Source organism: Physella acuta, unplaced genomic scaffold (genome assembly GCF_028476545.2).
Source record: "Physella acuta isolate Inbredline_101_S28 unplaced genomic scaffold, ASM2847654v3 ptg000816l, whole genome shotgun sequence".
NCBI classification, from domain to species: Eukaryota; Metazoa; Mollusca; class Gastropoda; family Physidae; genus Physella; species Physella acuta.
This window is the reverse complement of record NW_026732334.1, coordinates 86,446-110,547: the sequence shown is the minus strand read 5'-3', so window position 1 is coordinate 110,547 and position 24,102 is coordinate 86,446. Positions and strand designations below refer to the sequence as shown.

General features: G+C 34.8%; 1 protein-coding gene across 1 annotated transcript; it reads right to left on the bottom strand.

Annotated features, from left to right (window-relative positions):
* Positions 1-10,576: 10,576 nt before the first annotated feature.
* LOC131951602 (transmembrane protein 234 homolog) lies at positions 10,577-23,783 on the bottom strand. Its single transcript, XM_059313932.1, has 5 exons — positions 23,685-23,783; positions 13,341-13,492; positions 12,137-12,203; positions 11,874-11,966; positions 10,577-11,544 (listed from the first exon to the last, which is right to left on the bottom strand). Exons 1-5 carry the CDS (start codon positions 23,695-23,697, stop codon positions 11,465-11,467), a joined length of 405 nt encoding a protein of 134 aa, XP_059169915.1. The 5' UTR covers positions 23,698-23,783; the 3' UTR covers positions 10,577-11,464.
* Positions 23,784-24,102: the final 319 nt, after the last annotated feature.

Sequence of the window (24,102 nt, the reverse complement as noted above, 5' to 3'; positions counted from 1 at the left end):
CTGTTTACTTTGGCTTGATGAATAAACCCGACCAAACGTGTATGATCAGTACGTGCAGGCTGAAATACCTAATCCATTGGAAGATCCTGAAAGCCACGCTTTAGTTTTAAAGCACATGATTCATGGTCCCAACTGTTGTACCACATCTCCTTGCAAGAAAAATGGAGCATGTTCAAAAAATTACCCCATTTTTATCGTGAAAATCATGATGTGTGGAGATGACACATATCCTGTCTGTAGGACTCATACTTGGAGTAGGTTGGTGATTAAGGGTGGATTCTTTGGTTACAAAGAGTGGAGAGGGTGTAGACCGAGAGGAGGGAGAGTAGACCAATATCAGTGTGATGTCCCTCAAAAAATGCAGCTCTAAAAAAATATTTACTATTTCACTGTGGAGGTCTGCACATTTGTTAAATAAATAAAATATGATGTGAAGTATACATTGAAGGCCAGGCGATGTTTGGTCTCAAGCAGAATGACCAAATTGCCCAGTATCTGGCAGGCATTACATGGTTCATCTGAGACAGTTGTTACGTCCATTTTAGGATTTCCAATGCATGAAAGAGTCTATCCCCCAGCGGTACTTAGACTGAAGACCATCTTCCAGAGGAACAACATGTTTATTTTTGAGACACTGCTGATTATATTTATACAGTAATTTGTAAAACAATTCTAACCCAGTTCATGGAGCAGAACAAAGTGACCCATTTGCCAGAACAGGTTTTAAAAACCTGCTGGAGTTGTCATAAAATCTCATGAAATTTTATCAACCACAAAAAACAGACACATTTTGATTTTGTAATGGTTATAGGATGATCAAGGGAAGACAATGCATACATTTCACATCTAAGCGTAAAGGTTGGAAAAGAAATGAAACAAACGGGCAGAAAAGGAAGTAAAACTAGTAAAGATTGGGAGGGAAATTAATGCACAAATGGCTACCAGTCAATAATTCGATTCAGTGAAGCACACAAAGTCAATCCCCATATTAGAGGAAAAGAACATTGATCAGTATTTAACCCAATTTGAAGTCACAGCACACAACTCTAATTTCCCAGAGAAATTATGGCCAATGATACTACAACCTGCCCTGACTGGGACAGCCACGGAGGTGTTCACCTCTCCAACAAGGGAGCAGCAAAGAGAATACCAGGTGGTGAAATCTCTGATTTTAAAGAAGAAGAAAGATAAAAGCTGTCAAGTATGAGCATCTACAAGCAGTTAAACCTTTATTTCCAGCAGACTTACATCATTTCTATGATGATTTGCCTCATTTTAAAAACATTTTACGAAATTAAATGTTAGTTTTTCAAGTGATTTTTGTATTCAAGAATACATTTTTAATTTTTTTTTTAAATTCATAAAAGATAAATTTGTAAATATAACAAAAATTATTTTAAAGCGCTAGAGTATAATCGATAATGATTTTCTTTGCACTAATCATTAAAGACATTTTAATTTGAGCTATCGAGAATGAAATAATCAGTTTTTTGTCTCTCCTGTAAAATTTACTTTTTTGGAGTTAGATGGTTTGAGACTTAGGCCATCAATATATAGTCATTGGTGTCATGGATTCAAAGCTAAAATCAATCACCAACAACAAACTGGAAGGGCTTGGGGTCCAAATACATGAGGAGCAAGATTTTTGCAGACTTCCACGACGTTGCAGAGTGAAATAGAAATATTTCATCTAGAATGAAACTCCTGCAGCAGCAGAAAAGGAGACAGCAAGCCATGAAGTGATGGTTAAATTAGTGCTTGCTGTAACAAGTAATGAGAATGTTTCAATAGCTGAGGCTTTTTTTCATCCTATATTTTAAACTGGTGGGTGTTGTAATGACCCACAAGCTAGAGACCAAAGATGGTCAAGATATTATGTTATGGGTAGGATGGTAAACAGAACTTGTGGGTGTTCTACTGGCCCACAAGCTAGAGACCAAAGATGGTCAAGATATTATGTTATGGGTAGGATGGTAAACAGAACTTGTGGGTGTTCTACTGGCCCACAAGCTAGAGACCAAAGATGCTCAAGATATTATGTTATGGGTAGGATGGTAAACAGAACTTGTGGGTGTTCTACTGGCCCACAAGCTAGAGACCAAAGATGGTCAAGATATTATGTTATGGGTAGGATGGTAAACAGAACTTGTGGGTGTTCTACTGGCCCACAAGCTAGAGACCAAAGATGGTCAAGATATTATGTTATGGGTAGGATGGTAAACAGAACTTGTGGGTGTTCGACTGGCCCACAAGCTAGAGACCAAAGATGGTCAAGATATTATGTTATGGGTAGGATGGTAAACAGAACTTGTGGGTGTTCTACTGGCCCACAAGCTAGAGACCAAAGATGGTCAAGATATTATGTTATGGGTAGGATGGTAAACAGAACTTGTGGGTGTTCTACGGCCCACAAGCTAGAGACCAAAGATGGTCAAGATATTATGTTATGGGTAGGATGGTAAACAGAACTTGTGGGTGTTCTACTGGCCCACAAGCTAGAGACCAAAGATGCTCAAGATATTATGTTATGGGTAGGATGGTAAACAGAACTTGTGGGTATTCTACTGGCCCACAAGCTAGAGACCAAAGATGCTCAAGATATTATGTTCAGGGGTAGGAAAATAAAGTTAAAACCCCATATGAAATGAGATTATGCTGTGATTATAGGAAACTTAATAATGTCACTAGAAAATATGCTTTTCCACTACCCAGAATAGAAGAATCGTTAGATGCGCTAGGAGGTTCACGTTATTTTTCAACTCTAGACCTAGCCAGTGGCTATCATCAGGTAGCCATAGATGAAAATGATCAGGAAAAAACAGCCTTCATCACGCCATTCGGTTTATATTCTTGGACTAGAATGCCATTTAGATTATGTGGAGCCGTACAAACATTCTCTAAGCTCATGCAAGGTGTAATGAATGATTTTATCATGGACATAATGCTCGTATATTTAGATGACTTATTGGTATACGCTCCAGATTTTAAAACACATCTAGAACGATTAGCCAAAGTCTTGAGCAGATTAAGACAGATAGAACTTAAACTGAACCCTGATAAATGAGTATTTGGTGAAGCTTCAGGAATACTAATTTAGTTGATTTACAATTAAATTTCTTAAAATTCACTAGTACTGGATAAAGATGAACAAAAGCATTTTCTGGAAATTTTGTTTTACATAAACATTGTAAAAATTTATTAGATTCCAAAGGTATTGGTGCCTTGCCACTTAATGTGTTACTGTCACAGACATGACAATCAATAGATTCAAGCGGATTTAGAATAACCTACACCTGTCAAACAATGTTCAAAAGGCAGAAGTCATCTACAAAAAATGCTTTTAGATTTATACCAAAGGATGGTCTAGAACCAGGTGTAAACCCTGCAGCTGGTTTGAATGACTCTTCTACTCCACTGCAATGTTTGCAAAGCCTTTTAACACCGACTATTGTTGATGAACTTATTTCATTAATAAATACATAATACTTTTGCGCCTAGTTAAAAATTGGTGAAGACTAAACCTTTAAGCCAGGTCAAATTACCTGTTACACTTATTGGTGGGCCATGCAGACGTCGACTTTTAAAAACTAGTCAACAAGCATAGAGATTTTGCCCTCAAAAGGATGTTTTTGTGTGCCTTCAATACAGCAAGGCAATCCAAAAACAAACGTAGACAACTGCAGCCTAGCCAAGCATAACGCCGATTTAACACATCCAGGCTCAAGGCTACCAGCCACATGACTCAAGATTTGCGAGAAGCAAGCTTCGTGTGTTTTTTCTGCATTTTCAATGCTGCATATTATGCAGCATTGAAAATAATAAAAAAACACACCACCTCTGCCAAGATCAAGGTTTAGCAATTCTACTTGGACTGATTACAACCACTATGAGTGGAACACATTTTTGGCTGTCATAATAGTAATGGGCATCGACAAGAGGCCTATATCAGGGACTTTTTTAGTAATACAGACAGTTTGTACACAGGATTTTTTCACAAAATGTTTCCGAGAGAAAGGTTTGAGACACTTTACTCTTCTATGTTACATGTTGGAAAGCCTGATGCTGAAGGCAAGAACAAAATAGAACCTTTTGTTGATTCCCTTGCCGAATAATACCAAGAATGTTTTACGCCCTACCGGCCAGTCTCCATTGATGAAATGATAAAAGGGTGGAAAGGCAGGTGGCAATACAAACAGTATAATGCAGCTAAACCACACAAATACCACATAAAAAGCTTTGGCTTAGTTGACAGTGCAACCTGGTTACGTCCTGAACATTTTGACGTATTATGGATCGCAAACATCAAATGATCCTGACACTGACCTCAACGATGGAATGGCCATAAAAATATTTGACACTCTGCTAAGTCAATTAGTTAAAGGATACCATATTACGGCCTATTTTTTATCTAAGTAGGTCACTGAACAAAACAGAGCAAAACTACTCTACCGTGGAAAAAGAATGCCTCGCCAATGTATGGTCCATGACCAAACTACACAAATATTTATTAGGAAGGAAATTCGTCCTTCTTACAAATCACAAGCCATTGATAGCTCTAAACCACAAAAGGATAGCCAGTAACAAAATCAACAGGTGGTCATTGATTTTGCTGGACTTTCAATATGAAATAGAATCTATAAAAGGAAAGGATAATTTAGTCGCAGATTTCTTGTCTCGTCAAAATGGCGATAAAACAGAAACTGGTCCTACTCTACAGCACTTAAGTCAACACTTATAATGAAAATGTTGGTGATAATACTGCATTAGCAATTGACAGTTTCTTACTGTTATATATTCTGTATTATATGGATATCAAATAATTTATATGAGTAAACAGCAGTGTACCAAATCAAAGAAGATACAGAGAATTTCATATGGTAAATACAGTAACATTAAGAATTTAAGAAAGAATGTATCAAGTTCCGATCAGAACTACAATAGTGTGAACAAGTATAGTAATGAAAGATAACGAACCAAGACATATTATGAGAGGCCACTAATAGAGGCAATGCCATAATATTTGTATTAATTAAGTTGGTTGATAAACCAAGAGAACGAACACAAATTAAGAAAACTACTGACGTAAATCTGAAACTAGAGAAGAAAGAAATGATACAAATACAGTGTAACGTCGTTCAGAAACCAGAGTAGAATAAGGATAATGGTCAAGAAAAACCTAATATTAAAACAATTGAAGTGAGACAAGAAATCCAATTAATCAATATGGTAGCAAGGTTAGAAGCTACAAATACAATTTAAGGGAGAGATGGCAAACAGGTCATCATCAATTACACAAGGGTGGAAACAAACCTATGAATTGTGAATTGATATCATCCTAAAGTATCAAGTTCATTAGAGCTTAAATAAAAGGTTGAATAATGGTTACAGTCATTACTGTAAAAGTTGACTATTTTAATATCGCATAATAATAACTAAATAAGACGGAAGTCTAAATGATGAATGGTACATTGGTCATAGCCTGCTGAAGGCAGGAATAATTTTGATGTGTTGTGACCTAGTAATGACTTAAATGGGTCAACTAGGGGAGACAAGAAAAATCACTCAAGCATGGTGATTGAATTAATTTGAATGCCTTGTTAATAAGGAAGGCTTTCCCTAAATATGATATAATCATTTTGATCTATGAGTTGAATTTAGTCTTGAGTATTTCAACTGTGTGTTATGAATTTGAAATTAAGTCCTGTACCAGATTAGTTTGGTAACGTATTTTACCCAATTGATGTAGTCTTGTTTATACTACAGTCACTGGGTGATTGAAATGTTTTTTTTTTCCTATTTTTTTTCCTATTTTCCTATTTGAATATATATTGTTGTATTAAATATTACACATAATGCTTGTGCATTTAAAGTTCTTTTTCGTAACACTGACACATTTTAATTATCAGGTTTAAATCTTAATTCATTTTGTTGAGGTTCTGTGTATGAACAAGCTGATTGTGATTTGTGCCACTGTATTTTAATTTCTGAACAGTTTCTACGTATTTTGAATTAAACTAAGCATATTGTCATATAATTTTTTCAACATAACCTAGAAATTATCAAGTAAGTGATATAGTCACTACATACTGTTGCATTTTTCTGTGCTATAACTTTATGACTACAAATGTTTAGTCTACAAAGAATGTATTTCACTCTACTTTTGAGATGTACACAAAATTTGTCTCGCACATGATCCTGCCCTACTAGCATTGTACTTTGTAAATTTTGTTGCACAAAATTTTATTTGAAGGGGGGACGTGTCACAGACTGTATTATTGGGTATGTTTATTATATTGTGTGTTACACGAAGTTGCATGAATGTAGAGTACCTGGCTAACAGAAGGACTGTCTGAGCGACTCGTCATGTATTTTTCCATGCTTTTGTGAGATCGCTCATTGATGTAAGGGGAGAGTTGTAACAGTTAAATGTAGATGAATGTATGTTTCGAGTGTGTATCTTAAAAAGGCGATATGAATATAAAATATAGGATGGGTGTGCGCATGCGCTAAGGAAAGGAAGCAGAGAGAGGTAGAAAGAGCGCGAGGAGATGACGAAACTGAAGTCGTGGTTCAAGTAGTGTAGCTGCTATATTATCTGATATCAATAAAAGACTGTAAAATCACCAATAATGTGGTTTGTATTTGCCTTTAGTTTGTGCCATGAATCCAGTCATAAAAAAAATTCATAAAAAACGTTTTAATAACAAGCTTTTATGTAATGATGCACTAAAAAGTAGAAAATAAATTATAGACTACTATTTAAATAACTATAAAGAAAAGCGTGGGTCACTTTAGTATCTATTGGATACCTTTACTAATGTTAAGGAAGACACCCACGCTTTTCTTTATAGTTATTTAAATAGTAGTCTATAATTTATTTTCTAGTTTTTAGTGCATCATTACATAAAAGCTTGTTATTAAAACGTTTTTTATGAATTTTTTTTTCAGTACTTTACATGTTTTATCTACAATAGAGTTACATGACTAAAAACCATTGCGCGCCTTCTGAATATCACGTTCAGTAGGCGCGCAATGGTTTTTGAACGCAGCCATTACGTGGTCGTGATGGCGCAGCTATTGATGACGCGTGTGGTGTGGTTGGCTAGACATGCCTACTAATTCGGTCCAAATTTTAATTAATTCATAAAAAATCAATTAGGCATCCAATTAAGTCAAATTTAGTTTCAGATTGCATTGTCTTCATGTCTTGACCCACGTGCCAACTGTGAATCGTGTCGGTCAAGTAGAACTGTCCGAATTTTCACTCCTGCGTTTCCGTCTAGACAGACAGACAGACAGAGGAAGTGAGTTAAATAAAAGCTTGTAAAAAGGGCTGTGACAAGAGTGTTATGATGCATGTTCTGAGTGTAGATCGGTGCGAGTGAATGTTGGTGCGAAAGGTATGTTGAACGCATGGAATGATGACATGTATAGTGCGACAGTGACAAATTTGAGTAGAGACTGGTTGCTAGGAGTTTGTGTGTGAGTTAGTCGAATCTTGATCATTGGTGTGAAAGGACGTGTGCTGGTTGGCATAACTCAAGTTGAGAGATATGTTCTAGGAATATAGATACGTGAATACAGTAATAAAGATTCGTACAAGAAGTATTTAGTTCGTCTTATTTCTAAACGTCGTTGATTTGTCTGAACGTAAGACAACCTTAGTGGTTCTCAAGGTTTAGTACTCTCTCCCTGGTATTGGAGATGAGCTAAATGGTAGCTGTCTGAGTCAAGTGACTCAAACCCTCTCACTACACACCATAAGCGTAACATGGTGGAGCAAGCAAAACAACGATAGATAGCCCAACGACCGTCCTATGAAGACTCGTTTTGTCTGAAAATCCGACTGAAGTTTACCAGTGTTGTGAGGACCGGTGGAAGTATATAGGAACCAGATAATCATCGATATATGTCGTATCAGTACAGCACATTCGCTGGATAGTTCTACTATCTAAGAAACTGATGTTTCGTGTATAAACATTGATCCGGATCCTGTATCAACGTGAATTACCTCATTAGTGGAGAACTAGAATACAACGAGAAGAATCTGTGTGTCAGGACGTATTGAACAAATCAAGGGGATCTGTGTGTCTGGACGTATTGAACAAATCAAGGGGATCTGTGTGCCGGGACATATTGGAGAATCAAGGGGATCTGTTTGTCGGGACCAGTGTGTGAATTCGTTAATTAAGATAAGTACCACCATTTTTTAAATTCAATAAGCACATTTGTGGTAGGTTCATATTATTATAATAACTGATCCAGAAGTTGCCAGAGTGTATAGATCTAGATTTGGCATACTCTGGTGTACCAGGATTGTAGCTGACCTGGCTGAAAATAATTGTTCAAAAGAAACAAAAATGAGTGCCGAGCAAACAAAGAAGCTGCGTGAATTGGGGCAAAGTTTAGATTATAGGGGTGAAGAACTAGAAACATGGGTAAGGGAACAATCAAGGTTGCTAGAAAAATTATCCCTGATTCCCACTGAATTGGAAGCTTCAAAATTAGAAGTAGAGAAGGCTAAAACTCAAACTGCAGATCTAGATAGAATGAGATTACAGGCTGAGGAACAAATGAAACTAAATGTAGCAAGGGTCATAACGCAGGTTGAAGAACAGGCTAGAGTAAGTATGGAACAAATGAAATTAGATTACCAAGCAAAACTGAAATCGGCCCAATCAGCAATTACTAAGACCGCAATTAACATAAGCGTAACAGAGAGAATGGAGTGTATAAAAGGGGGAGCGCAAGGTGAACGAAGGATGCCTGCCTGTGACATAAGATGTCACCACGTCAGTTTGTTCTAGACTTAAATGTAATAGTCATTTTCCTACTGTGAAATATCGCTATTATTCCTTATGGATCTATGTAAATAAAGTTTGAAGTTACTGTGGATCGTATTCTTGGATGAACGAACCCACAATAACAACAGTATCTTCCTATCAACAATATTACTGTTGTTACAGTGCACTACCAGAGCAATGATTGACATCTAATGGACAAGAAAATTTACTATACTGGTACAGTGCAGATCAACAGAGCCTTAAAACTTATAAAGCTTCAGCATATGGAAAGCCGGTACTGGATGCATGAGGACAAAATCCTTTGTGTTACATAGAAGGACAAATAGGCAAAAAAATCTGTCATAATGGCTTCAACTAAAGCCATAGAGTAGATAATGCAACAACACAAAATGACACGGTAAAGCCTGCAGTCATTCATGAATACAATTTCAATATGAATGGCGGCGGTCGGGCTGATCAAATGATCGGCTACTATGGTGTCCACAATAGGAAAACAAGAAAATGGTGGAAAAAAATTTACTACTGGATCCTTGAAGTGACCACAGTCAATGCTTACATTCTACATCGTCTGACAAGGCCACCTTCTGCTGACATAAAAAGGCACGACAAAACTTTTAAAAGTTTCAAATTCCGCCTGGTTGACGAACTGTGTTGAAATGCCTCCCTTCTCATGCGTGACCCAACTACTAGGATTTTTGCTAAGCCAGGACGGCCAAGACAAGGCAATCCTCTTAAAGGTTTAGAAGGGGCCAAACACTGTGAAGTTCACACTGACAAAGACAGAAGATGTGATGTGTGCAGTACACCTAAAAATATTAAGGTGTAATTTTATTTGTAAGAGCTGTGAAGGTCATCCACATTTACATCCAAAACACTGTTTTGAAATTTGGCACACTAAAGCAGATTTGTAAATAACTCAGAACTTGTGAATATTTGTGTATATAGTTCTATATGGTGTCTATTATGATTTCAAACTGTTAGATTGAAATTTCTTCTTTTTTGTTTGTTTTTGGTGTGCTATTTTCAAATGGCCATTACTAAAAAAAGTACTTCAATTTTCCTTCTAAGACTTGTTTTATTTTGAGAAATGGATATTCTCTTTAGATTTAGCAGTCATTTGTGAAAATATTTCTCACAAAACATTGTTATTTTTTTATAAGTGACTTTTTTCATTGAAAAATTTTGACAACAAATTTTCACCCCCTATCAAAATGCAATATTTTTTTTTTACTGTAATAAATTATTATTTATATTTTATTTCTACTTGTAGTATGTTCATTTCCCTACAATATTTTATAATACATGAATATGTTCCAAATTATATCTTGGAAGTAATAATACTTATAATGAAGTGTGTGTGATAAGAAATGGCAAACAAAAAAATAATTCCGGTGAAACGCGAAAATAATTCCTGTCTTAACCATTAATGTCCCGTAACGCCCGCTGCCGCCCGACACCGTTAATGTCCCGTAACGCCCGCTGCCGCCCGCTTACAATACGCATAGAAAAATTAAATTTGTTTCATTAAAATTTGGCCTACAAATCCTAATTTTTAACTAAACAGGAAGTCAGATAGTTTAAGCATCCTTTTCCGGTCTTGTAATTTCAATGGCGCTTTTGAAAGATAAAAAATAATAGTTTCTTTCTATCTCGAAATTTTAGACTCATCTGTCCTATTTTTAGTAGATTTAATATTAAAAATAAAATAAAATAATGCCTCTAAGCGTATCTAGGCATGTATTTTATGAATTATATATCTTAAACACAACCAAATTGATATTTAACTGTTAAATTCGATGCATAGTTGTTTAGACAAAAATAAATAAAGTTGACTACCGAAAATGACCTGTTTTGAATTTTCTCCGACATTTTTTATTTTTATACTGTACTTTTACCGAATATAATATATTCTATTTAATACTGTTGGAAAGCCAGGTTTATTCCCAACATTAAGCAGTAGTTTTTATCTTAATTTTCAATTTCATTTAGAAAAAAACAAATATTTTGTGAAACTATTCACTTGATCATACAGAGTTATGCTCCTTACATTGGGCCGTCATGGGTGGAGTTTTGGTAGAATGAATGGGACATTAATGGTTAAAGAGTTAAGGTTCTATATCTTATAGCTCAAAGCAGTACAAAAATATCATGCACAAACTAAACTAAAGCAGATGTCACATGCTAATTAGTAATTATTGATAAGTAGTTTGAAGTCCAACAGAGGCAAGCACAAATTAAACAAAGGAGTTGTGCCTGGTGGCTGTTTTAACTACACATTTTAGAAATAAAGGAGTTTCAATTCTTTTATGCTTACATTTATACAAATCACATACTTCAGGTGATACACAATCAGTGCCAGTCTTTGGTGCTTAAAAAAGAAAATATAACTGACCAATTGATAGAGCAAGGGGTTGAGTCCAGATATAAGGTTATATAAACGATGAAATCAGAGGTCTCTACAGGTTATTGAATGTCACTTTGTGACCCCTGAATGTGACCCCTCCTATCACATAAAGGCACTGTATCAGTAAAACTATCCGAAACAATGACAAATATTTTTTCAAGGTTTCAAGTAAAAACTATGAAACTTTCAATATTTAACACACCTAAACTAAGAAAGACAATAAAAACTGATCTGTAAGTACATATCAAACTGTTTGTCAGCTGTCCTCCTGCTTTACTTTGCTAAGTACACACAGAGTGACTCCAGTTGCAACAAGGAACATTCCAACAAATGTCTCTGAAAATATCACAATAATGTTATCATTGTAAATAAACAAACTTAATTAGAAGAAAAAATTAATGAAAACAATGACCCATTTCTCAGTCCAATTATTCCAAAATAAAGCAGTTAGATTAACAACAGAACAGTGGGTTAATTTAAGAAAATTAAAAAGTTAAATGTTCATAAAGACTGTGACTTTTAAGTGTAGTTGTGAGTTGTGATTTAACTGAAAGTACTGGTGAAATATTTACAGGATATAATTTAGAATTTACCCTTCAAAGACAAAATTAGTGTTTAAAAAAGAAGAGTTTAAACAGCTGAAATAAAAGTGTGATAAAACTTACTATATGTCAGTCTTTGGTCACCCAACATGCGGGCGGACATGGCAGTGGTGATAAGTGTCAGGGAGTTGGTCACTGGCACTGCCAGCGTCAAATCTACGAGAGTGGACAAACCTTTTTAATCAGGTACTAGTAAAAGTTTTTTCTTATCAGCAATACAGGCAGATTCAACTTTCAGAATCTGGTACAAAATTGTATAATTGCAAGCTACACTTCTACAAGCTAAGGAAACATGTATGCAGGTTGCAATTGGAACCAAAACTCACCTGCAGATGCCAGGGTAACATAATACACAACTGATCCAAGCTGGTTACACAAAAAGGACAACAGGTACTGAAACAGATTGGATTTTTTAATATTCATTAGTTAATTCAGAAAGCTAGGGAAGTCACTAGTCATGCACACAATTTTAATCTGGCATGTCTAGAGTTGGGTCCCTTCATTAAAAACTGGTATGGCCTAGAGTTGACTCATGCATGACCCAGACATTTACCTGACTAGGGGAAGTAAACAATGACTGGTCTATGTCATGACCGCTATAATCTTTAATATAAATATTTACAGAAGAAAATCCATTCTATTTCACCTTTACCTGCCAGGGTCACTGGATGTGAATCAAAAATCTATAGAGCATAATAAATTTTATGCTTCCAGACAACTCACTGGGTATATGATTCACCTAATTAACAAGGTTAGCCATACCATCACTGTCTAACACAAGACAGAATGAGAGACACATCTAGCACCTCAAATGATTACACTAAAATCCCAGTTAGCCTGAGACAAGGGATATCTAGCAAGGGGTGGCTTTATGGTTACTGGTGGGTCATTTTTTATTACACTAATTTCAACTGCTGTAAAAACTATTGTACCTATTTGAAAATCAAAAAATTTAAATAGGGGCCTATATATATTTTCTTTACATTCGTTAGTCATAATTTACTTAAGTGAATGAAAACATAATTATACAGAATTTATTAATTGAAAATGTTATTACAAAAGAGAACTTTTTTTTTCAATACTTTAATCTTACACAGACCATTTTCTACTTGTGGTTTTATGTCAGAGGGAAAATGTTTTTTAAAAGAATCATGATATGTTATGTGACCTATAGGATTATAAATTAATGAATGGCTTTTTGTGGTTCTGCTTACATGAAACAATAAACAGAAGTTTTTGTGGTTCTGCTTACATGAAACAATAAACAGAAGTTTTTGTGGTTCTGCTTACATGAAACAATAAACAGAAGTTTTTGTGGTTCTGCTTACATGAAACAATAAACAGAAGTTTTTGTGGTTCTGCTTACATGAAACAATAAACAGAAGTGTATCTTCCCAAAGGTAAAATACATAATATAATAATAAATGCAATCAATATAAAAGGGAGTTTAAAACTGAGTAAGATAAAAACAACAGAAGGTAAAACATAACATAATTTGTGATTCAACTGTGAGTGTTATTTTTGACATACCTTCCAGTTTAAAAAAAGAAATGCTATCTCAGCAACAAATTGTGAAACTCTGCCAGTTCTCTTGATGTCCTCAACTCCCTTGCTGTGTCGCTTGATCAAGGGGTTAGTTGCACCCCATAGTGTTGCCACAATCAGAAGCCAAAACGCATCACCTGGAACATTATTTCAACAACAATGAGAATTACAAAACAAATTAGACATGCACGTCAATCAGCAAGTTACAATCATGTTGGACAGCTTGGCAGAAAGATGGAAGTCAACAAGTTCAAAACTAATAACACTGATTAAATCATTATTATTAAAATTTTATAGGCCTAAGCCAACTATATTTTAAAAGCATTTAGCACGCTGTATTTTGCTTTTAATTTTATGATTCTTCCTATTATGAACCATATATTCCCAATTTGAAGCTTTAAAGAATGCAAGTCAACACTCAACAGACTTTTACATTTTGCAAACAGATAGATACACAATACTTTACACTAAACACTGGAAGTATAGGCATAGGTCTATAATGTAGATTTGAACAAAACTTTTTGCCTAAAACTAGACCTGATTTGAGATGGGTTTACAACAACAAATCTTAATATAGGCCTATCTATTGAAATTATGCTTAATGTTATCAGAAATGATTTTGCAAGATTAGACAGTTATATTCCTGAGAAACATAAGAAAAGACAGTTACGTTGAAATATTTAATTTAGAACTTTAAACACAAACTTTGTAACAGTAGTGCCATTTTGAGAGGTCAGCGTGGTTAGGTCAGCCAAGCTAGAGGTTGCTGGACTAAAACGTCCAGAGTTTGGGGGATGTTGGTATAAGTGTGAGACGCATAACGTGAAATGGTGAGGTGGTAAATTGCGAGAGTGTTGTATGTTGTTTATCGTGAGTGTTGTATGTTGTTCTGTTTTTTTTTTTTTATCTAGAGATCTTGTTTAAATTTTATCATTGATGCTCCTAAGATTGCCCATCTCAAACGACTGGTCAATGTGGGTTCACAAACAGAATATTAAGACTTTTTTTCAAAATCTATACCTTACATCTTCTAGTCTGTGTGAGAAAAATACCACCATTTAATGGGTTACAGTCAGAGCATATAAAAAATTTAACATGTGTCATAGCTGAGCAGGAGCAATATGACAATGCTTGAGGTTATGTGAGTTCATGGGCCATTTATCTTGCCAGTGGGAGAAATAGTCAGGTACATGGTTCATGTTTGGCCAATCATTTCTGACTTAAACACTTTGTATTGCTGTACTTTTAAGAGTAGATGTTTAAATAAACAATTTTAATTATCAACATTTTTAAAAATCAACAGAAATTATATTTAGGCCTATAGGATTAAAAAAATAAATAGTAGGTGGTGGTAATAATGCAAATATTTTAAAAATCTATATCTAGATATTACAAATTTTAAATATTCTGACGTTTTCTAATCTGCGTGAGAAAAAAAAACCCCGTTTGAGGGGGTGGGTATACATTTTGAACCGTCCCACTTTTACTCATTAAATCTACACCAAGACTTAATAAACACGACCTTAATATCATACTGCCTTGTTTTTTCAAGGGGAAACGTCATTCAAGGTCAATACCTCGGTGAATTATTTTTCGCTCGGTTTCGAAGAGTATATAGCCGTCCCTCTTCTTCTGCACCGCATTTTTAAAAAAATTACTAACATTGTCAAGGTAAAAATTGTAACGTTTGATTCAAGAAAGAGAGCGGGTGGTATTGAAACAACGCAGCTGTTTCTGTAATAGTAAAAATAAATTGTACAGGAAATTTGTAATCTCATTAGGCCTACTTATGAATTAGTTATTATGAATTAATTTAAATCGCTAAAGAAAATAAAGGGATAAGTGCTATAGTTTATATATTTAGTTTATTAGTTTAAATGTATTATGGCACAACACTATGCGTGTGGTATGTGGCCTGACCTATTAAAGATATATTATTGTTTTGAGTTTATATTTAGGGCCTAACTCAATGTAACATTGAGCGGTTGAGGCTCACCAGGGGTGTGGGGTTATTCTGCTAAGCAATAAAACAAAAATTTCTATGCAACAATACACTATTTGTTTGTGGCGGCAGGTGGCCTCGGTGTTCTACACAAAAGAAATCTAAGTTAGCGGTATTTCAAACAAGGTGAAAGGTTGTATACTAAATCTACACAAAAGATGGTGGTAATATCACGATATAGTGTCAGTTATTATTCCGGAAATGTGCAGCAGTAAAAAAACAGTAAAACCATGGCGTAGTCTGTCAAGCCGTTCCGGAAACCACCAGAAATACTGTAAGTGTAAACCATCATTTATTTGCCGCCATATTATTTTTAATACATAATGTTGAAAAATGCGCAAGGATTGATTTTAGTTGCAATTTAAATACTGTTTTACTAATTATTTTGTATTTCTAATTATTTTAAGTGTATGTGCTAATTATTTCTGCTACTAAACATTATTCTAGTTCTTCTTACTACTTTTAACTTTAATAATTCTAATCGTCTTATTTTACTAACAGACCTAGAGCTGGTTGTCGCAAATCTTCTGCAGCTTTTTTCTGTGTTTCTTAAAAAAAAAACATTAATTACTACACTCGACTTTATTAATAATATTTAGATTTACTAATTAATGCTAATTTTTTGTCAGTTAAACATTAAATTAAGTTAAAACATTAATTTAATGCACTTGACTTTATTTTTCTTTCAACGGTCAAATAAACTATGGTTTACAGTAACCAACCAATGTTACCGAAACTCAACGAACATTATCCAATAATTTCCAACGCTTATCGTGATTTTACCAAGATGGTTAAGTTGACAAATCATCAGAATGTCTAGCGACAGAAAAATCGGAAGTTTTAACTTTAACCATGTAAACGACAAAAAAAAGTCTTATAAGTCTGCATCAATAAATATTGATCGTTGCAGTAAAATTTTCACAGATAGCTTTGCATCCGACTACCACCATGCGTAAGTATCGGGTGGTTGTAAAATCGAGGCAAAAATATCACGTGACCGACGGTTTTCGCGCCCTTCTCGCAGTTTACCGCCTCGCCATTTCTCTATTTCCCAACACCCAGATCTAGTTCTAGGCCTATCTAACTAATTTAACTAAATTTTAGTTCGTATGATACTGATTTTACGGTAACTGTATCTTTATTAGGTAATCTATCGCTTTAGCGTAATCAATTCGGCCGTCACTAGTAATGTAGGGATAAGGTAACTAATAAATATGGCTTAAATATGGATATATTTTTGCATATTTTACTAAAATACTAAAGATAATTGAATATTAAACCACATTTAAGGTTTAAATCAATAAAAATGTCAGGAAATTTGAAGTTTAATAACGATGTTACAGATACTAAATTTGCTATTAAAAACAGCGGCCATCTTAAGAAAATATTATTTTGAGTCATTTCCCTTTAATTTCTATTTGTATGGAAATGTATTGATGTTTGCTGTTAAATAGGTTGGTCTTGTGTTTAAATACAAAGCATGCGTTTTTTTTTAAAATTCTGCCCTTTAAACAATTTAATTGACTGACAATAAACATCAGTTCTATAATTATTATTATGAGATGCAATTTGTATACATTAAGATACTCCCTATTTTTATAGAGCTACCACTACATATCTAATGTTTATTTAAATATTAGTTTGAGTTCATTCTTATTGTTTGTGTTATTGTTTGTTTCCTTTAATATTTTCATGCTTTTTTCCTTTAATTAGTGATTTAATCACAAATGACGTCCCGTTTTTGATCTCTCTTCACCTTAACCCCCCCCCCCCCCCCACCCCCATTTTTGCCGTCACGAAATAGTCGTAATGTCGAAAATTACCTTTTTGCCCTGTCTATTAAAAAGTCAAGCCATAATTCTAATGAAAAATATTTTTAGCATTTTTGTATTAGGCGAAATACATAACGTTTCCCGTTTCTTACCCCTCCCACTTCCCGCGTAAAACGTCGTCTCAAAACCAGTTACTCCACCCCTTAAGTGTGCGATGTCATTTAGGGTAGATGTCAAGTCCTATATACATTTTGAATAACCTTTGTTGTCAAAATGTTGATACCAAATACTCAAAATGAGTTATATGGGGTTGCCCATAAACGATGTCACATATGCAATGCTAATGTGACGTCAACTTACGCAGGGTGGTCGGGGGGGGGATGCGTGACGTCTATTTTGGAATCTTCTATAAAGCTGTGCTCAGTGAAAATGAGGAACATAAAGCGTTCGTTTTCATGCATACATTTGTTCATAACTATTGCATGCCTGTTATACTAAACGGTGTTAAACAACCTCAGCACATCATCCCCGCCAAAAAGGGCCTGCCACTAAATGCCTACCGACGAAAATAGGCCGCTTTATATTTACTCCAAATGAAATAACTTCTGACAACAAGGCTCAAACCAAGTAGCTCCTGTCAACAATATTCGACAAGTATTGACTAGCAGGTAAAATGGGACAAATCGAAAATTGAAAGTTTGTCGCCTCTGGGGGGGTGACACCATTAAGTGCCGCACCGGGTGACACTCGACCTCGCTACGCCACTGAGCTAATGTAAAGCCACAGCTCAGTATAGGCTTGAATTTAACATAAAATAGTGTTAGCAGTGGACAGCCTCTAAGACTGTGCATTAGGAGTACGGCCGTCGGCAAAACGCCAGAGTCCGACGATATCTGAACATCAATTTTGTCTTTTATGAAGTGCGGAGCACCTTTAAGACCTGAGCTTGGCCCCTGTTGACACCACCACTAGCGCCGCTTATGTCCACATATTAATCACACGTTTTGCGTGGAGCTTAATGGACAGACGTTTATAGGTGGGACCGGGAGCCTAAATGCATTTACCGAAGCCGCTGTGTCACGGGCATTTTAGAGCCGAACGTCTCAGGGCAACAGGTTGCAGAAATTAAAAGCACGTGAATTTGTATAGTAGAGGGAGAACATCATGCCACTGTAATAAATTAAACACCAATATAATTCACCGAACTAAAGTTATTTAGATCTATTCGTCAGGCTAAACGTCGTTAAAGTCTCATCGCCATAGTGATTTAGGGCCTGTTTTGATTTTCTTTTAATTACGCGGTATCTTTCTTAAACATTAGCGTAATGACAAATGACGTCACGCGCGCCGCGAACTTTGTGACGTTGTGGGGGATGAAACGGCGTGGTTGAGAAAAATGACGTATTTCTTTTTTTTTTTTTAACAGACGAATAAGTGATAGATTCTAATTTTCCTACGAACTATACGTTGATCTAGTTTTTTTTTCTAGAGTGGGATATCACTATATTGTGATGGGCGATTTAATTTATATATAATCTCAATATATTCTGATCTACTACTATTCATACGGCAACTATTATACTCGTGAGGAGGACGGGAATCACTCTTATGTTCGGCAGGCACTAATTAACAATGTCAACAACTTAGTTTATGAAATAACATGAACTTAATTAACATACACTTATAGATCATTTTCACAATATCAAATAATACATCCGTCTTCTACTATATCTAACCCCCAACTAACTTCACTGCTGCGTCTTACGTCATCGGTACATTGTCGCACCATGCTCACGTCACACTCACGCCACACATATTTTATTGAACACGCGCACAATACTCTCGCACCAAATCGTCTACCGTCAAGTTCGTACCGTCCTTAGTAACCTCTACTCGTCTAGTCTAATTCTATATATCTACGCTATGACACATATAGTGGGTGTTTTTTTTTTTTTGGTAATAATGGATTGTGTGGAAGGGGTAAACATTGACTACTGAAGAAATCAAAAACTGGTGACAGCAGAAGGCAAAGAAAAAAAAAACAACAAACCATGTGGTATTCAAATGTAACTAATTAAAATTTGAACCTATTTTAATAAACACAATAATCTTAATTCAGAAAAAGTGTAGGCCTAAGACTAATGTCTACTGTAACAACATGAATTCTTTGTTGTTGTGGGTTAGTTTTCACACAGGAATACAAGCAATAGTGGCAACTTCAAATGATGACTTTATTTACACTATATACAGTGAGAATGATAAATCCATAGTTATTCATGGTAAATCCATATTAGAAGATACTCAACAAGTACAGTCACAGTCACGACTCCAAGTCATCTGTCATGGAGACATCTTACATTCACTGCCACAGTTCAAGTCCCAAGTCCTAGCACACAACACCCGTTCACCTTTTTCTCTCCCTTTTATTCACAACTTTCTCTCCCCTTACGTCAATGAGCGATCTCACCCAAAAGCATGAAAAAACACATGACGATCGCTCAGACAGTCCTTCCGCTAGCCAGGTACTCTTCATTCATGCAAAACACAATATAATAAGGATACATAATAATACAGTCTGTGACATCTACAGACAAAATAAACAACTAGGCTTAATTAAATGGATCGCCCATAAATGACGTCATACTTTTCCCGACAATTTCCCTCTCACCCAATAGTTACTAAAAGCAAGATGATGATTTAATATCATATCGCAGTTCTACTATACCCGAACCCTTAATCACAATTTCTAACGAAAACGAATATATTCTTCATCATTTTTGAAAAAAATATTTTACACCGTCCCATATTTTGAGTCCAACGTCATTTATGAGGAATATGGACGACCTAATAATTGACAAGTTAAGGGGTCATCCATAAATGACGTCACGCTTTTTTAATACGATTTTTACCTCCCCCCCTCCCCTTCGTCACACGTCGTCACAAAAAGTCAGACCCCCCCCTAAAATGACGTCACACATCAGCCTACAACCCCCCCCACCCCCCTCAAAATTGCAGTTGATTTTTTTTTTAAAACATCGATATTTTTCCAAAATCTTGTCTGAAATATGTCAAAATATAGTATTTTAATCAATTCCTATTATAATTTATTAAAACTGTTTTTTAAAAAGCTAAATAATGTCTAAAATTCGTTTTCTAACATTTCTTATCTATAAAGCAAAAGTGTGACGTAGCACCATCTGAACCCCCCCCCTCCCCGTCATCACACATCGTCACAAAATTACCGACCCCCCCCCCCCCCTCCCCCCTACGATTGTGACGTCATTTATGGACGACCCCTAATCAGTACAAAAGGGTTTAGTAAATGTTGGACCTCCCAAAATTTTTTGAGATCTTGGATGTACATACATACATAGCCTTCATTTCACTTGAAAATGAAATTAAAGATAAGAAGACGGCCCTCTGTCTTACTTATATTAAACAAGACAGGTATGTATATTAAACAACAAAGTCAACACAATATACATACGAATAGACATTTTTATCCAGGGAAACTACTCTAAATTTTAGTCGATCTCCTTACCAAAACCGGAAGTCAGAACCTGACCCTGAAACGTCATGCTCTTTTAGTTTTCGCATTTTAAGTGTTTTTGGGGGGTCCTATATACAAAAAATGAAAAAACTGCTAATCTAGCAATATCTCATCACTATTTTAATGCGAAATGCTAAGGAAATGGATACTATGGCTTAAATGCCAGAAACATTTGCGAGATATGTAGTAATAATTAATACAAGCATTTCTTATGGAGCACTCTCATTAGGAACTGAACTGCAACGAAAAACGACCGACCTCCGGGCATCAGCGCTCGACAGCTCCTAGATAAATATATATTTGAGATATTTACCATGATTAATTACAATGATGCTGCTTCCCTTCTGCCAAAATCCAATTCCCCATAGAAATACCATGCCGCTGCTATTTTTAGCAACGTTACGCCATTGTTACGCTAGTTGTCAGATAGAAACAACTAATTTTTGTTTTTTGCGGAATGCACTGTTAAGTCTAGTATTTTAATTATAATTCAGTTTTAGCATGTGCAGAAATTGTGGGCATTATTATTGTATTAAAGTATTAGTAATTTTATAAGTATATTGATTTTTTTTTCTTCACTGCAAGCCAAGTAGGCCGACTGCACTGTTAGTTTCATTGAACATAATTCGTGACCGGTCATTAACCTTGTTAATATTAATACTTCGTGGCCTACCTGACTGTATAATTTATATGAAATTATATGTAGTTTTTAATTAGGCCTTAGTATTGTATTTTAAACAATGCTCATTCCGAGCCTTTTTGTGCTAGATCTAATTAGGCCTACTGGCAATTTTTTTTATTTTTAGACTTGGTCAACCTCGTTAATGCTGTTGTGTTAGTTAAAAATATAGGAATTGTGTGTAAAATTTACGCAGTTACTCAGTTACTACGTAGAATGATATCAATAAATGAAGTAGTAATTATTTCCTTTTAGTTTTAGAAATCTTTTGATACAAAATGTCTAATATTTTATTTTCCAATACATCGTGGTGTGTGGCAGAGTAAACAGAACGGTGCGGTAGGTGACCTAGAATCTCCGAGTTCGAATCCGACGTAAATCAGTTGTGCTTTATTTTATTGTTTCACATGGGAAATGCCACGAGCGGTTTTATTTTCTTTCTTTTTCAAAAAAAAATTTTTTGAACGAAATAATATTTAAAAAAATAATTATTCAAAATTTTCCAAACATCGTCGCTCGCATCGCTCGCGAGATCGACTGCTTACATTTTCTTGTCTGCGGGAGAAAAATGTTGACACGGTCGAGGGTTCACCGTGAGTTCAGCAGGCCTACCATACATACGTCACAGCATTAACTATTGCTGTTAGAGATCGTCGGTGGGCAATCCCACCCCTCCCCTCATAAACCAAGCAAATTGTAAATCAACTTAGGGTCATTTTAAGTTCACGCAAGCTTACATGACTGTAGATTTACTACGCATAGCTGGTAAAAAAAAAAAAAAAAAAAAAAAAAGAAAACTTCGCCTAACCTAATGCTACTACAGAAGAGAATACTAATTATAGAGTATTTAATTTGAAAGTTAAAAAAAAGTTCATTTATCATCTTACCTAATAATACTGTATTGTCGTTACAGTTAGAAGGACTAGATCTAGATTTCTGTCAGATCTATTTTTAGTTTTGGATATTAATTTTATTGTCATCTTCATGGGTATTGATTGTTCAATTCATCATGGAATGCCTAATGTCTTAAATTGTACATACAATTTATAATAAATATGTCTGATATTTCCTTAATAAACATAATGAATATAAAGTTTTATTTCTAACAAAATGTTTTGGTTTTTTTTGGTAACTAAAATACCCAATGTTGTCGTAATTGCTATGACATCATGCTACGAATGGAAAACACAAACCAACGTAACTTTTTGATATCTTTTGATGGCGAAAAAGAGTTTCGCATTTTAAGATGTTAATAGGTCATTTTGTTTTTGTTTGTTTTCTCGGCCCCTAATTAAGCTAGACCATTAAATTTGGTCTCAAATTAACCAGTAAGTGATATGGTTTGTAATGATATATGATAAGTGACAGAAAATTTTAATTAAAAAATTGTAATAAGACAACCTACTAAATTTTATTTGGAAAGATGGCCGCTGTTATTTTTCTACTAATATTTATCTCAAACACCTAGTTTAAAGTTAGTTTCATGTTATTTAAATTGTTTTGGTCACTGTTTGTTATTTTAAATCAATTACCTGTGATATTTTGTAAAATTTGACTTAAATATATAATAAATATTGGTAATCTATCGTTTTAGGTACGTAAAATCGGCCGCAACTAGTAATGTGAAAAACAGGTGACTCCTTACATTTTAATAATTATTTCACATTTTGATGAGGATTTATGTTTTGAAAAATACAAAAATGTTTCCTTGTTTCATTTATGTACCTGTTTTTAAACAATTGAATTAAAACTTTTCAGTAATAAATGAACACCAGCGATGTTTCCAACAGATGCAACCACGCTCATTTACTATAGCAGCCATCTTGTTTAAGTTTTATTTTTATAGACATATAGCGCGAGATTCAGGCGGAAGTCACTCTATTTTACAAATGGCTGCTGTTTATATAGCAAATCTTGCTTGCAGACACAGCTGTTTAAAGTTAATTTCTGGCCTATATTGATATATTTAGCCATTGATTTAGGTTTATTATTCATTTATCTATAATATTTGACACAAACATATCACAATATACTTCTATTACAGCCTTGACAATGAGGTAACGTTTTCGTACATTAATAGCCGCGGGCGATTTTACGTACCCAAAACGATAGATTACCTAAATATTAAATAAACTTATTTAAACAAATATATTCATCAGCTACCTCTCCCGCACATTTACATTACTATTGCAGCCGAATTGATTACGCTAAAACGATAGATTACCCTTTATTAAATGTTAGTAGAGATCTAGAAACAATTCAATTAGATCTAAATATTAAATATTAGTATATTCTAGGTTTAGATTCTATTTAACTGGGTAGTAACCTAGGTGTTTCATTTTCTTCAGACCGCACTGCTGGTAAAAGTGAAAGTCTAGTCTACACTGTAGTAGGCAGCAGTAAGAAATTTTTTTCAGACCCTAGGCCTAACTGTGAAATGTAAGACCAATTTTATCGCCTGTTTATTGCCGTTTAGGCCTACTGTTAAAATTAAGCTATAGAGTCTAAATAGATATTTGATTCTTTTGTTTTAACAAGATAAATCCCAATGGTCAGTTATTACAGTTTTAAAAATTATTATTCCCTTTTTAAAGTTTTTACTTTATAAGCTAGTTACTAGTTAATATTTATAATTTTAAATTAATATAGTTAAATATAGGCCTTAACTGCCTATTAAAAATATTAGAAACATCTACATCTGCACTAGCATGACTAGATTTAGATCTGGTAATAAATTTATATTA

Excerpts from the sequence above, each read along its gene's own strand:
- LOC131951602 (XM_059313932.1), bottom strand. Across the intron at positions 12,204-13,340 it reads TTCTTTTTTTAAACTGGAAG|TACCTGTTGTCCTTTTTGTG; the intron begins GTATGTCAAAAA and ends AATCTGTTTCAG. Across the intron at positions 11,967-12,136 it reads TGTTACCCTGGCATCTGCAG|ATTTGACGCTGGCAGTGCCA; the intron begins GTGAGTTTTGGT and ends CCACTCTCGTAG.